Here is a 15085-nt window from a genome sequence, read left to right on the forward strand (position 1 = left end):
TTCAATGTATGCTAATTAAATGAATTCTGTTAATCCTGGATTTACTGTGATGGCGGGCTTTACAATGCCTTTCAAAACAATTATTCAAATCAATCTAATTAAACCTGTTGAAATGGGCTGTAATTGCTTCCCTGACTAAACAAACATCCAAGTTCTGGCATGCAAATAATAGCACTGCTCATCAATAGGGGTTTCTAAGAAATGTGAATGGGGTGAAAGTGTGTAGCGCGGCGCCCTCTTGTGGCTGTGTGTGGTAGTTTAACAATGACGTAAGCCCTGGAAAGTAATTGTGCATGTGTGTGTGTGTGTGTGTGTGTGTGTGTGTGTGTGCTCAGATATGAAGCCAGATAATAAATTAATTGCCAAGTGGATGGGGAGACAAGCAGCTTGGACAAAGAGGATATTGAAAGTGGAGATTGAAAGGGTTAAGTTGGACTTCTTGAGACATGTGGTAATTTATGTAAGCCAAAGGAAACATGGGGTAACGTAATGTGCGTGTGTGTGTGTGCGTGTGTGTGCGTGTGTGCGCGTGTGTGTGTGTGTGTGTGCATCTGCCAAGGATTTGTAATCACTGTCTCCGTCTGTCAGACATCTGTACTATTCAATTGTCAATATTTAACAAATGTTTATGTGCTCAAAGATCAAGGGTTTTTTCATGATTTGGCGTTTCAAGCGTCACACATTTTGCAGAGTAACAAGTTTCAGTTCATGTCTGATTGCGTTTAGTGAATTGTTGCCTTTTCTTTTCCTATGGTTATACATTTGTAATTATATATTGATTATTTACTCTCTTAATTTCATAATGACAATATTTAAGAAGAACCCTAGTAACATTTTGCATTGCATATTGTTATTTGATCGACAAAGAATAAAATGATATTGCCGGTGGTTACATCAAGCAGCAGCACAGTGGCATAGTGGTCCATATTCTTGCCTTGCAGTCAGATGGTTACAGGTTTGATTCCATCTACTCAACTCAGACCTTGGCATCCTAAAAAAACAAAATAATCTACTACTAGAGGTGGGAGCTATATTCATAGTATTTTTGGGGATATGCAATATTAGAATGTGGAGTGTATTGTCTATGATTTAAACTAGTAACGTCTAGTGTCATCTTCCCAAAAAAAGGTATAAAGTGATGTATTACTGTATACTGTATTTATGCCCTTTTGTGGTTCATTGTATTGTCCCTTTGTGCTAGACTAAAACATTTACAGACATTTAGCACATTCCTGATGCATTGTTAAAATATTATCTCAATGACAATATTCAGAAAATGCAAAAAAGAAATATCAAGATATTCATTACCTTCAATATCGCCCACCCCTATCTGGGACTTTTTTTTCTACTGTTACCGTTCCCTCTTTCGATCATCTTTTGATTTGGTTAAAATGATTTTGTGCAGAATCTATTTACAGCACATTTAAGCACCGGTGTCAGCACTTGTGTCTGCTTGACCGTGACAGAGGTCATCTACTGTTAATGAGATCGCACAGATAACAGGTCTTCTTAAAATGAGCTGTCTTTCAGAACGCTGCTTAGTCCTCCTACGCTCAGATTCTGCAAAATGAGTTCAGGTTAAATTGGAAAAAGGGTTTGGATTTTAAGTCGGGTATTTCCACATAAAAAGGCAGTGGTGTGTGTACTTCTCTCTTTGTGAAGATAAGAACAGATTTAGAATATGTTTGTTTTTTATCATGTTGTCAGCAGTTGTAAATTCTCTAATCTGCAACAAGGCAGTGGCAACAACACGCTCATTGAATGGATCTTGCATTATTAATTACTAGAATCAAACCATTACATGATAGAGAACTCCAAACTTTAAATGTGGCAACCAAAGTTAAACTCGTGAGTGGGTTCACAGTCCATGAGAACAACAGTTTGAAATAATCAATATAATAAGAATATTGAATCATTAATGTTGCTTTGAAGGTATTTGGATTTTTATATATTATTATTTTTAATATTAATTAGAATTAACAAATTAATCCTGTCAAAAGAGCTAATGTCTGATGCCATGTCTAAGGATACGCCCCCAAAAATATTGCAATATCAATTTTAGCCAGATAGTTGAATTGATATTTAATCCTTTTTTCTTTTCTTTTTTGACATTTTTATACAACAACGTATTTTCTTGTAATTTTTTTAATTGAAGAATCAACTGATTGGTTGATTTTTGGCTTGTTGGAATCTTGTGACATTTTGAACATGTGAAATCTTGGAGCTTAAGATTTTGTCCTATTTTTAACATATTAAATATTCACCCTCTATATAGGCCTTCTCACTGCAAGTGCATAATACACGAGGACTCCTCAAAAGATGCTGCTCCTTCGGTATCTTTCAATTGCATCTTTTCAATTGGTTCGTTCACAACAAATGGCATCATGAAAAGAAGAAAAAGGTGTTTTCTAAAGGTACAATTGTTAAATAAACCTAAACTGTGACAATTAAAAGTGAAATGGTTGTTAGTCTTAGAGCTGTCGCCATAGATACTCTCTACCACTCAAATCTTGTATAATAACTTACAAAACAAATCTTTACTAGAGCAAAAATGTATATACAATAGATATTGAGCTCCAAATTATATTGATTATAATCTTCAGGCCTATTTCATGTTAATGACCATGTAATTGAGCACAAACCACTCCCATGTCCCTGCCAAAATATTTATTTTAGTATACATAGTAGTTTTTAAAGCCTGAGTAGTTTAAAGCCTAGCTCAAGGTCTGGAGATGGGGCCCTGGTTAAGGGATGGGTCAAATGCTGTGGACAAATTTCCTACAGGGACAATAATGGCTAATCTATTCTAATGCCTGAAGTAGTGATGTGTTTCGTTTTGTTTTTTTATTTATTACATACATTCATAACGAGGCTCTTACTATTGAATTGGCCGGAGACTATAGCCGTTATTTATTTATTTGGTTGTTATTTATTTTATCCAAATTACAACCGTTGAGACTTTTCTACTGTGGACCTGGACATATGAGGAATTACCGCTACATATAATCATGTAACGCTAGCAGTTAAAGGTTGAATGGACGATTTTTTTTTGGCCCAAATCTGAGTCTTATTTCCTCGTGGCGTGGACTGCCGATTAGTCCTGCCACGTATCAATCATAAAACAGACCTACCGATCACCTGCAGCCGCGTCCGGCTCGTCCCACGTCTCCGCGTGTCAAAGCGCATTGATCTATCATGATATAGTTCCCTCAGTGTACGGGACAAAATGAAGATGGAGAAAGACAGTTCGAGCTGACTCAGAAGTAGTTGTAAATCTACGGGAGACGAGAGATGATGCGATCCATCGCGCTAATAAACAAACGCATGTGTGTGTTGTATCAGTCCGCACATGCGCACTTCCGCCTGCGTTCTCAAATCGCTGAAAAATCGTCCATTGCGCCTTTAAATAAAGCTCTGTAAAATCAAATATGTTTTACACAGTACACCAAAGTGGCCACTGGGTGATGCCTGTTGTTGTTGTTGTTGTTGTTGTTGTTGTTGTTGTTGTGTCACTTTGAGAAAAGGTACCTTTACCGCCACCTACTGTAGTTGTACGGCTTCAAAATATGTGTTTTACGCTATAAAAAAATAAAAAAGAAACGAGTGAAAGAGAGCTGGGTGAAGCCTGTGGTCTCAAAAGGAGTCATGAAATAATATTAATAATTGTAAAACCTTATTGAAGCTCGATGTTGTTTTCCTGTTGTTGACTTACCTTTAAGGCGCGAGCCAAAAATAAAGCGCGGTTAGAAAGTGCACGTGTCGCTCCCACCTGCAGCCAATCTCCAAGCCACGCCCACTCGTGTCTCTCATAGTCACGTGACCCGCCCTGTCAACAGCAGCACTCAAGTAGAAGACATACTTATCTGTGTTCGGCCAAAAAAACAGGAAGATCTGATCCTAAGGTGAGAAACGCACAAGTTTTTCTTGCATTGCACGTTTAATATAATTGAGTACATGTACTTCAAGACAAGAGCGAGTCAAAATAGTTGTTTGTGCGTGTCTTCCGCGACCTTTAAACCCGTCTTGAACTGAACTGCTGCTGCTGCTGTCATGCTAACCTTCGCAAATCGCCACGGAAAACCACTGCATTTAAACTTATCGTAGGATGATTTGACTCGGGCACAACGCAGCAATCATCCTCAGTCTTTATCCTTTAAAATGCATTGAAATGAGACGTTACGGCGAGCATAGTTGGAGTTAAAACCGCGTCTATTGTGCTCGCGTTAGCTTTCCTCCTTTCAGCAGAGCGTCGTGCAAAATAACAGCGTTTTGTTTGAGAAAATCGTGTTTAGCTAAAGGCAAATGTTATAATTTTAGGTTGTAAACTTTCCAAATGCACGTATACTGTCTGTCTGTGACGGGATATTGCCTGACACCGGGGCGTTATCGTAATAAAGCAGTTGTTTGTTGCCGACGACACCTCTCAGTAACACGAGAACTAGTAAAGATAGCTCGAGTGGAAAATACTGCACCTTCTTCGCTTGCATTTTAAAATCAGGTTAATGACACTGAATCTGAAGCTTATTATTTAACAGAGCTGAATTATTGACGCTTCACAAGCCCAGCTGTGGTCAAAACATTGTACTCGAGTAAGAATCAAGTTACTTCAAAGTATTGCTCATGTGGAAGTACAAAGTAGTGACACAAGACAGAGTAAAAAAAAAAGTACTAACAGGAATTCAAATAAGAGTATCTGTCTGGACATGACGTATGATTCATAATCTGAGGACACTTGTGAAGTAAGAAACAAAATGGTGCATATGTATAACTTTTTTGGTTTCCAGTGGGTGTTTGAATCAGGCAAGCTGGTGGATTCATAAACTATATTTATCTGTGCATGGGTTTATCAAGATGAAATGTCTCTGTGGGGCAAAGAGTTCAGAGAGTAACCCCAAACCACAGCACCCCAGAAGCAGATCCATGACCGTCTCTGTGCAGTTGCACAACCAGGAGCATGTGGGTCAATCTAAAATGACAAAATGTGGATTATGACAGCCACTGCTTGGTATTTTGTTTTTGTATTTTTTCTTCTTAATGTTCAAGCTACTTTTATTTAAAATGGCTGTGGGGGCTTCAACAATAGATTACTTTGCAGCCTCATAATGACCCTATTCTCTATTTCCTCACTATGATGTTTGAAAGATTGTAAATATATCATACATTAACGTATTCTGTTGTACGTAAACCTCTCTCCTACTAAGGAAAGGGCGCGGCATTTCAAAACCACAATGAATATAAACACACTCTCACATTAGAATGTATTTTCACATACATGTAATAGTTCATGTTATGAGTATTCTCACACTCATTCTGATATAGATTCTAAAACTATTCAGGAAAGGTCAAATTGTGTTTCATTTATGCCGTATTTTTATTTTTCATTATTAATACTTTTCAACTTAGTATTTAGTTTCACTTGTTTCTATATCAATTAGTGAATTATTATTATTATTATTATTATTATTATTATTATTATTATTATCATCAGGATTTTGGTAATACTTTTTTGGATAAACCTGCAATATTATGCACAAATTTATTATCAATCTCCACCTTTTAGTTTCTTTACAGTATGCCTTGTGGTATGGTTAATTTTTTTTTTATTATTTGGGTCATTTACTAGATTGCACACTTTCGCCATCAGCGTCTTTAAGTCTAAGTTTTCTTTTTAAAGAGTTCAGTGTTTTGCTTTAGACGCCAGGCATAGTTTGCTTCCATTGTTGCTGTAAGGCATCGACTGAAACCTCCTCAGTTGGCAAATCAGCGTTGAATGAATTCCCACTCCCTCACTATAAATGATTACCACTTGTGCCATGGTCCAGAGTCCTAGAGAAAGAAAAGCAGAGCAGCGGTGTTAGGTTTGACTGTTTACTGACACAGTCTCACGGGTGTGTCGTTGGCTTATTATCCCACACCTTTCTATTCATATATCTGAAAGGTTGTTAGTCTGGGCATAAGCAAACTTTATACCTCCTGTTCACCCAGCTTTGGTTACAATAACGCAACATATTCAACAAAGTCTCAAAGTCCTTGCAGCAGGGAGTCTCCAAAGTTTAGTTTTAGAGATTTCATGACTCGACTGGAAAGGAGTGTGCGAAAACAACTATAGAGCTGCAATTAAGTCGATTCATTATTAAGTCAAATATGTTTTTATTTGGATTATAAAGATTTGATATGAGCAACAGTTGTAGGGGGAATTTTCTGATTTAAGATAAGATAATCCTTTAATGTCCACACATGGGGAAATCTCATTAAAAATTTGAGTTTAATCTCTCATTTTACATATGAAAACACTATTGACTAATATCTGTATTTATAATTGAAAGTACTGTCCCAAACCTTTCTAATTGTCTAATAATGGAGGCACAGAGCATGTCAAACCTACTACAACTGCAGTTTTAAGAGCGGGGGAACCACTGATCTGTATGAATAGAATAGTGAAGCAGGAGGATACTAGTTGTGACTTGTGGGAAGTGCCAAAAGGTAAGAAGGAGAAAATGTTCTGTGTGCTTCTGCTGTTTGACCATTCATGTGTTTCTTCCAGTGCCTTTCTAAACACGAGGTTCCATTGAGAGGAGTCTTTACAATTTTAGCCACTCTAATGGTGCTCTCTGAGTGAACTGAAGCGTCCATGTCATTTCATTGTGTGTGTGCATGGTGCATTTCGACTTACCAGAATTTGGTCTGGTTTCAGCCCAGTTTACTCCTGATGCAGACTCCTGAGAGCCTGCTCTTGTCCTAGTTTAGTCTTTGTTTTTATGTAGCAAGTGTGAACATGCCAGTGATGGATGGATTGCTAGAAATATAACTCCTGTTTTTATTTTTAAGCAAGCAGTGAGAGTGAGTAGGCCTAGGTATACTGTATTTTGCCACATAAAATATCAGACTATATTTAAACTACCTTTGCACCGCCATAAACTTTTTATTGTCAGATAAATTCATTAAGAATATCAAACACTATGTTGCACTAAATTTACAGAATGAAACACTTAAACTCTCAAATGTGCAAAGATATGGTATACAAGATGGATATTGTGCCCAACCTTTTTTGTTACAACTATCATTTACTAAACAATAAGTCAATTTAGTAATTAAAGGCTAGCACTCTTGCTTCAGAGCATGAAGGTCAAGGGTTCGACTCCCAGGCTGGACCAGGACTTTCTATGTGGTGTTCTCCACCAACTCTGGGTGAACCATAGGTCACATCCTCCAGCTGCAGTAGTTCTGACCAAACCTAGCTCAAGGTCTGGACACTGCTCTTTACCGGTCGCCCCAGCAGCATTGAAGGATGGGTCAAATGCAGAGAAGGAATTTCCTTCACCACATGTTTATAAAGTATACCATACCTTACCATATACTAGTAGTTATAGTGATATAGTTGAAACAAGAAAAGCATAAACTTGAATTTTCCTTTTCTTTGACTAACATACAGCTGTGGGTCAGATCCACTAGAGTTGAGGTCTGAGTGGCTTTGTAACCTTAGTAAAGCCTCCCGGGATGAGGAAACATGATCCAAACAAACACTGCACAATTAAGGCTGTCTATTGTTTAAAGTTGTTGCATTGGAGGGGGAAAAAAACAACCTAAAGCTTTCACAACAAGCTTAATCCTCCAGCCAAACCTAGCTCACTATAAAGTTAACGTTTCTGTGGACATGATTGCGTGAAAAACGTTTGGCGTAAGATGTGATTTGAACTCGTTTTCTTGTGTGTCCGTGGCAGGTGCCTGTGATGGATTCCCGGTCCACTAGACTGCCCTTCTGTTTGTCGAGCTCCAGACCCTCGTACTCCTCTAGCTCCAGTCGACTTTACAGCACAGACTCGTCTCTGAGCAGCGACCGCTTCTGCAGGACCACCTCCAGCTACAAAACCGACTCTGAACCACAGGTAAGATTTGCATACATATATAGACTATGGTTTGAAACTTTAAACTGTAGAATGTCTATCATAAACCCTGGACGAGGCGCACCACTTCAAACTCAGAGAATGTGTCAAGTGGTCGTAAGATTTCCAGATATTAATCGAGGCTAAAACTGGTATACTCTATTGAGCAAGTATCAATACTCTTGAACTGTCTCTGTATAATGCTATGGCCGGATCAGAACACAACAATCCTGACTCTGCTGGACTGGAGCTTATTTCTTAATTTGAGACGAGCTTCCTACTTAATAAAATGTGTTGTGAATGCTACTGTCATTAAATCAAGATAATGTTGTTTCTTAAGTGAAAAGGGCTTTTAAAAGGAATCGTTCTCCTGTTCTAGTTTATTGGTTTGTATGGGATGTAAATTGGGATAATGGAGTCACCTTGAGCTGTCGAAGCTACCGGTAGTTCTTGTTTATTTTACTTCCATCTGTGTTTTATGGAATCCCACAGGCTTTGTCGTGTGTCACTGGAGTATTTCTCCTGAAAAGTCCCGAGGGCATGTTATGGTGCAGAGCGACGAGGGGTGCGTGAGCAGTCACTTTGAGCAGCTTTTTATAGGGCAGCCTAGATTTCTTGGCACCCGTAGTGTGTATTTCAGGCCTGCTGCTCATCAAAGCTCGTCTCGGTAGATAGTGTTACTGTTGTTTAGTCCTCACTGGGCTTCCAGCTCTTTCTGCAAGCTTTTCACTGCACAGGCAAAGCCAACTGGATGAATTTGTTCAAGTAGCATGATTGGCAAACAATGTTTTTAAAGAATAATGTATAAAATAACTTTGCTTTAGGTAAATATAAGAAACTGTATATATAATTTTATTTTTTTTAAACTGTAGGGGTTTTCTAACTTTTCAGACTTGGACCTCCAAACTAACAATGTGAACAACTTAGGGCCTCACTTTTAATACGCAGCATGTAAATATGTTTTAAGTACTCACTTTCTCAGTCCAGCAACCTTTTTGTGATCAACAGCGTCTGTATCAGGGTAGTGTCTAATGTCACTTTTTATGTTTCTAATGCAACTGCGCTGTGTGGCTTTGGAATCGTCTACTCTGTGGATGAATAAAGTGTTGTTTCATTTAATTGAAACATAAAATTGCCGCAAATATATAAACTCTTTTTAAAAGGGTTACACGAGTAGAGTTTGAGTTGTTTTGTTGTGCCGTTTGACTTGGTTTCACAAAAAACGTTCAGATCAACTCTCAAACCCAGCTCCGCGTCCTGCGACATTAAGTAGGGCATATAGAGTATACATTTGCATAAAAAGAGGAAGATGTTCCTCATACAATGTAATCCCGTTATGGAGAGTCAGTCTGTGGCTTTTCTAAATGAAAATAAAAATCACTGCACACTAGAAGGTAAAAGTATAAAATGGTGTAAAACAGAATTTTTTTTTTTTTTTTTTTTTTAAATTGTCAAGTGTCTTTTTTGCCCCCAGAGTTCCCGTCTCAGAGATTATGGAGGTTCAGACAGCCGCAGTTCGAGCTGGAGGCTTCCCTCTTCCCTGACGACCTCCACAAGAGCTTATGATCGTCCCTGGGCTGACTCCTCTCTCACGAGCAGAAACAAAGTGGTACAGTGTTTAATCTACTCCTTGTGAAAGTCTGATTATAACCACAGAGTTTTAAAATGAGGGTTTTATTTTCAAGAGTGAACCAGAGGGCAGATTCAGCACGCGGTCGTCTCTGCTCAGCACTAAGATAGACGATGGAGACTCAAAAAGGGCCAAACTCACATCCGCCTACAGCACCAGGGGACTGTATTCACCTACGGCCAGCACTTCCTTCATGGGCTCCTCCCTCTCCAGCAGCAGCAGCAGCAGCACCAGAGGTACAACACTCTTTATGGTCACAACATTCAACAGTCCAAAATGTTAATGCAAACAGCTTATTGGGGAGATTTTCTCAGAAATGCAATGTAAAAAAACATGAGTTTTTACTGACAGAAAAACTTTTACATAATCTGTTAAGCCCTAGAGCCCTTTTTTTTTTTTTTTTTTTTTTTTTACACATTTTGCAAAGTAAAAATGCAAATGGAGGGTTTTATCAGCCTTTATGTGACCCCATATTCCTGATCTTGGAGTTTCAATGAAGCTAAGACAAACACGACGACCATTTCATTTTCGCCTGACAAAAAATACAAAATTAACATGGAAAAGTACATTTTAAACTACAAAGATACTGCACGAGACACGAAGGGATGGAAAAAACATGAGATTGTAATTTGTGCAAACGGTGGTGTATAAAAAAACAAAATATTTACAGTGTTCTTTGTTGAAAAAAAATAATTCCAGGTGTCTTGTGCCAATGTGGCCTTGGGTGCCATCAGCTGATTTGTCAGTATAGATTACGTTTTGAGGTAAAAGGGCAAATTCTGACACATAAAGGCAATAATGGAATCGCTTCACCTACATTCCCCAGTAAAGCGCTTTGACTGCCTTGTAGGTCGGGGGGACATTTAAAAAAAAATGTTCAGCTGATTTTCTGCTTTCCCTTGATATATCATTTAATCTGAAAACGTATCCTCTGGCTGCTTTGAGTTCCCTCTGACTACAGCGATATATATGGCATATTCGGGTTGATATTATTCCATCTTTAACAAGTGTTGTGGGCGGATCATTAAATGTCCATAAATCAAATGACAATCAGATTTAAACAACGCTAGTATGAATATTTGAATACATCTCTCGCTCTCTTTCCAGTTTCTTCCGACAAAGAAAATGACTCTTATGATTGGAGGTCTTCTCGTCTTCTCTCTCGACAATCATCCTCTTCGTCGTCCTCTTCATCCCCTTCATCCTCCAAACTGTTCTCCAGGAGAGAGACAGAGACCAAGACTGAACCCAGTTACTCAGGTTTAGGAGAGAGGAGGACCAGGACCACGGGACTTACCCCTTCATTGTGTGAGTACTAAGAATACATTTTACTCTTACAATAAAAGGATAAAGACCGTCTGCAGTGGGGCATGTGAGATGGCAGCTTTATCTAGATCACACGTTCACACGTTTTAAATTGGTTGTCACTAAAACGGCACATAACCGAATAATACTATAAACAAATATTGAATAGTCTGTGCGGTTTTCCGTTTTAAATGTAAGTTTACTTTTTAAAACGGAAACAGGAGCAAAACTGACCTCGCAAAGTCACAGCAATATTTGCAAGTTTAAACTGAAAAAAATACAATATACATTTTTCCTTTTCGTTTTGCTGATAATTGTGATTCATTGTAAAATTCTGATATTTGTGACTAAAATTTTATACCGTGACATCTGGCACTCGGGGAGACTATCCAAAAGAAAAATAATTCAAAAATATCAATTCATAAGTTTATTTTCTAAAACATTATTAACCACCGTTTAATTTTATGCTTATTATGACCAAGCCAACATCTAATCTTTGGCTTTTCAGATCAAACGGACAGGATGACGTCCACATATGCACAAGGGGCGCGACCTAAAGAGACGGCCTACGCGTCTACCACTTTCACCTCCCGGGAGAGTCGCCATGTCCCGTCCTCCTACTGCCATCGCTCCTCTGTGGAACGGGACCTGAGCAGCAGATCCACAAGTCGTTTCTCAGGGGTCCAGTCCTCCCTCAAACCCACGCCTCGTCCTGAACCCGCCAAGCCCACCTCAGATTTCGCAACGACGTCTTCTCAGAGATGGTATGGCTCTTCTAGATCTGAAAACTCACTGCCCCCAAGACCTGCCCCGGAAACACCTGAAATTGAGGGCCGTAGCTCTACACGGAGACTACTTTCTCGCCTGTTTTCTAGACGGTCCAGCCAGGACTCAAGCGGGTCGTCTAGTGTTAGATCTGTAGAAGAAGACAGCCCATCTACGGAGTCTGCTGATAGCGATGAAATTCCACCAAACGTGGATCCTCTTCTATCTGAATCTGTAACGCGCAGACAGCATAGGGTCATGTACAACCCACTATGTGAGAGCAACAATCCTCGGAGCGGTTTAGCGTCGAGGAGCGAGCCCACTGCCAACAGTAGTGTCAATGCAAATCCAGCAGAGGGCAGCGGGCCTTCCTGGCTTTCTTCTTCTATCAGAAGTCGTTGTCCTCCCTTGCTCGCTCGTCTGCGGAGATATGCCAGAGAGGAGAATACCGGCTCTGCTGCAAACCCCGACTATTCTTACAGCCGTCCGTCATATTTGAGAAAGAGAGAGGAGCAAGACGATGAAGATGAAGATGAAGATGAAGATGATGAGGAGGAGGAAGAGGAGGATGAAGAAAAAGAAGGAGCAGTGGGTGTTAGTGGATTTGAAGCAGATTTATCAAATGGGGCTGAGGAAGAGGAGGCACTGCCTGATTTAGAAGAGGTTTCTCACGTGACTCGTAGAAGACTGGGACTGCTGGGAGAAGAAGGGCCTGAGGACCAAAAGGAGAAGCCAATCTCCCCCAGGGATCAAGAGAAGCTGCGTAAGATCAAGGAGAGGTAATCATTGTATTTTACAAAAAAGTGCATTGTTAAACACTGTTTTTCTCTGTCTATCTGAACTCTTATCTGTGATTTGAATAAATGCAAAATAAGCCTGAATACATTACTGTGGAGCAATCCTGGCCAGGGTAATTTGGCTGCATGTCATGGAACAACCTATACAAAACAATATAACATTTATAGTGGGACAGTGGATAATTACTATCCTCAATGTTAAATATAAAGTAAATGCCAAAAAAAAAAAACATTGTAACCCTTTTTGATTGTTCACCAGTTCTGGGTTATTTCTCTTCTTAGGCTGTTGATGGAGGACTCTGATGAAGAGGAGGGAGATCTGTGCAGGATCTGTCAGATGGGAGAAGAGTCTGTCTCTAACCCTCTGATCCAGCCGTGTCGCTGCACTGGAAGTCTGCAGTACGTGCACCAAGACTGCATCAAGAGGTGGCTCCGCTCCAAAATCACCTCAGGTATGAACACACGTGCTGCTGTTTGTTCAGATTCTAGAAGAGGATGAAGTCTCACTAAAATCTGTTAGCATCAGTTCAAAGTTATTCCTCACGGTCTTATTTTGACCCTTAGAGCGGCTTTTGCAATATATATAAATATATATGTACTGGGACAAAACAAATTTAGCTTAACTGCTTGGACAAAAATTGGGTACGGCCATTTTAAGGATTACAGCACAAAGGTTTCCTGCCCCGCATTGTATATGCTTTGATTACGATGTCACACTTCCAGATCGTTTAAGCAAGAGCCGGTTTCCCCTAAGTCACACTCATGAGCAATGTCTTAAAAGAAAATCCACAATTGAATGAACCAGATGTACTTTGACCTGGCCACATCTCCATTAAACATTACAGGCCTGTATAATGTAGTAAATGTGACGTCATCTGAAAACGAGCAATTGTGATCAAATGTTTGTGTATATTTAGCATAAATTACAATGTGCAATGTGATCCGTAGGTACCAACTTGGAGGGCATCACCACATGTGAACTGTGCAAAGAAAAGCTGCGTTTGAACCTGGATAACTTCGACATCCAGGAGCTTTATAGGTCTCATGTTCAAGTGAGTAAATCTTTTAGAATTGTCTGTATTGTCAGTCCATTTACTTAACACTGAAATTATAATACTAGAACGGTAGAACTCCAAGCACAGCTATATATTTTTCATGACAATTACTACAATTTAAGTACATTGTCAAGCCTTCAATAACTGCAATTTCTTCTTCCTAATCTGTGTTTTGACTGTTTCTCCTCAGTCGGAGTATGACGACTTCGTCAGCAGCGGTTTGTACCTGGTGGTGCTGTTGCATTTCTGTGAGCAGAGGTTTTCTGACGTTCTGGGAGCCGTGGATGCTGCCGGGGTAAGCGAACGGCAACGACTCGTGTCAAAGTAAAGAGTCAAGGCTATATAGTTTCACTTTTGGATATGAAACGCTTGGGTCATAACATTTTGTAGTTCACTGTGCTCAAAAGCTGGTCATATCATAAATGCTAAAGGAGGTCGGTGTAAATGAAAAGTGTCATTCTTCTACAACAATCCAATCCAAGCCTTGGATTTTATAGTCTAATATTTAGGTTCAACATGGGATTATGGCACTTTTGATATGGGGAAATTGTTTTAAAACTGACAGGGCTGTGGTCAGTAATGTGTAGATTGTAGATTTTTGACTTGTGAAAGACGCAACTCTTCCCTTTCTCAACTAGTTATTCAACCTGGTGAGAGTCCTTCACGAACACATGGACAGTCTTGAAAGTATGTCTCCCGGATATTGTTTCTATTACTTTCCGCTTTGTGTAATGTTAAGCTTTGCAAAAGGACTCCCATTGTGTTTTGAAATTGCATGAAGTCATTATTTTCTCCACTTGCAGACGGGGAAGGCGAGAGGCGCGACACTCGGCCGACTATTGAGTTTTCGGACCTGGATGACGATTTGGAGGAATATTAAGAAAGAGGAAGTTTGTGACAAAGTATTTGCACACGCTTTGAAACGTTATGCAACGTCCTTGGGAGACGCCGGGTGCACACAACATGCCTTTGCTGCTGCAGGCTTTGCTTCATATGCAAAATTTAAAACAATGGTGTTGAAAATGGCTGAATTATTTACTTTATAAATTAAGTGTAAATGCAAAACATTTAATTGTAAACCACAAGTGCTTTAAGTAAATAAATGATGTGACAAACTTTTAAAATGGTTCGGATGATCCTGATTAAAGTCTTTTGAAATTATTTGAACACACAAGCAAATACTTTGTGTAAGCTTATTTACAATGCTGTATCTCATGTACAAATCTAGTTTCATGCAATATTTTGTGAATAAAGATTTGACAATGACTATGCAAGGCTGCTGTCAAGTATTATACACCAAGTGGTTTAAAAGGTACTTCAAATATGCAAATAAGTGAAATACCTGGGAATAGTTTATTCATTTGTTTATCAAGTTATTTTTCTTTTGTGGACACACATTGTTACTTGGAGCCTAATACAGTGGTAACTAGGGTCTAACACACACTAAAAATAAATGGGAAATTTGTTCACCAATTAAGCCAGAGGATCAACAATAGAAATTGGTCCTGTTCTAGTCCTTGTTTAGTCTTGAGACAATCTTTAAAGTGTTGACGGCAAGTGTGAACGCTCTGACAACCTTAAAAGATTTGAACATTTTCTATTTCCAGTACATTACCTTTATTTAGTATCATACCTGCCTCTGAGCATAAT

The 15085-nt window shown here is 39.2% G+C and overlaps 1 protein-coding gene across 1 annotated transcript; it reads left to right on the forward strand.

Annotated features, from left to right (window-relative positions):
• The first annotated feature begins 3766 nt into the window (after positions 1 to 3766).
• marchf7 (membrane-associated ring finger (C3HC4) 7) lies at positions 3767 to 14454 on the forward strand. Its single transcript, XM_072465781.1, has 11 exons — positions 3767 to 3902; positions 7722 to 7886; positions 9358 to 9492; positions 9569 to 9749; positions 10621 to 10821; positions 11327 to 12362; positions 12663 to 12832; positions 13329 to 13432; positions 13626 to 13730; positions 14074 to 14122; positions 14239 to 14454. Exons 2-11 carry the CDS (start codon positions 7731 to 7733, stop codon positions 14313 to 14315), a joined length of 2214 nt encoding a protein of 737 aa, XP_072321882.1. The 5' UTR covers positions 3767 to 3902; positions 7722 to 7730; the 3' UTR covers positions 14316 to 14454.
• Positions 14455 to 15085: the final 631 nt, after the last annotated feature.

Source organism: Eucyclogobius newberryi, unplaced genomic scaffold (genome assembly GCF_026437365.1).
Source record: "Eucyclogobius newberryi isolate DKJ021-1_F unplaced genomic scaffold, fEucNew1.0.hap1 SCAF_5, whole genome shotgun sequence".
Classification (NCBI taxonomy): domain Eukaryota; kingdom Metazoa; phylum Chordata; class Actinopteri; order Gobiiformes; family Gobiidae; genus Eucyclogobius; species Eucyclogobius newberryi.

Excerpts from the sequence above, each read along its gene's own strand:
- marchf7 (XM_072465781.1), top strand. The coding sequence starts at position 7,731 with ATGGATTCCCGGTCCACTAGACTGCCCTTCTGTTTGTCGAGCTCCAGA. Across the intron at positions 10,822-11,326 it reads GGGACTTACCCCTTCATTGT|ATCAAACGGACAGGATGACG; the intron begins GTGAGTACTAAG and ends TTGGCTTTTCAG. Across the intron at positions 13,433-13,625 it reads TTTATAGGTCTCATGTTCAA|TCGGAGTATGACGACTTCGT; the intron begins GTGAGTAAATCT and ends GTTTCTCCTCAG.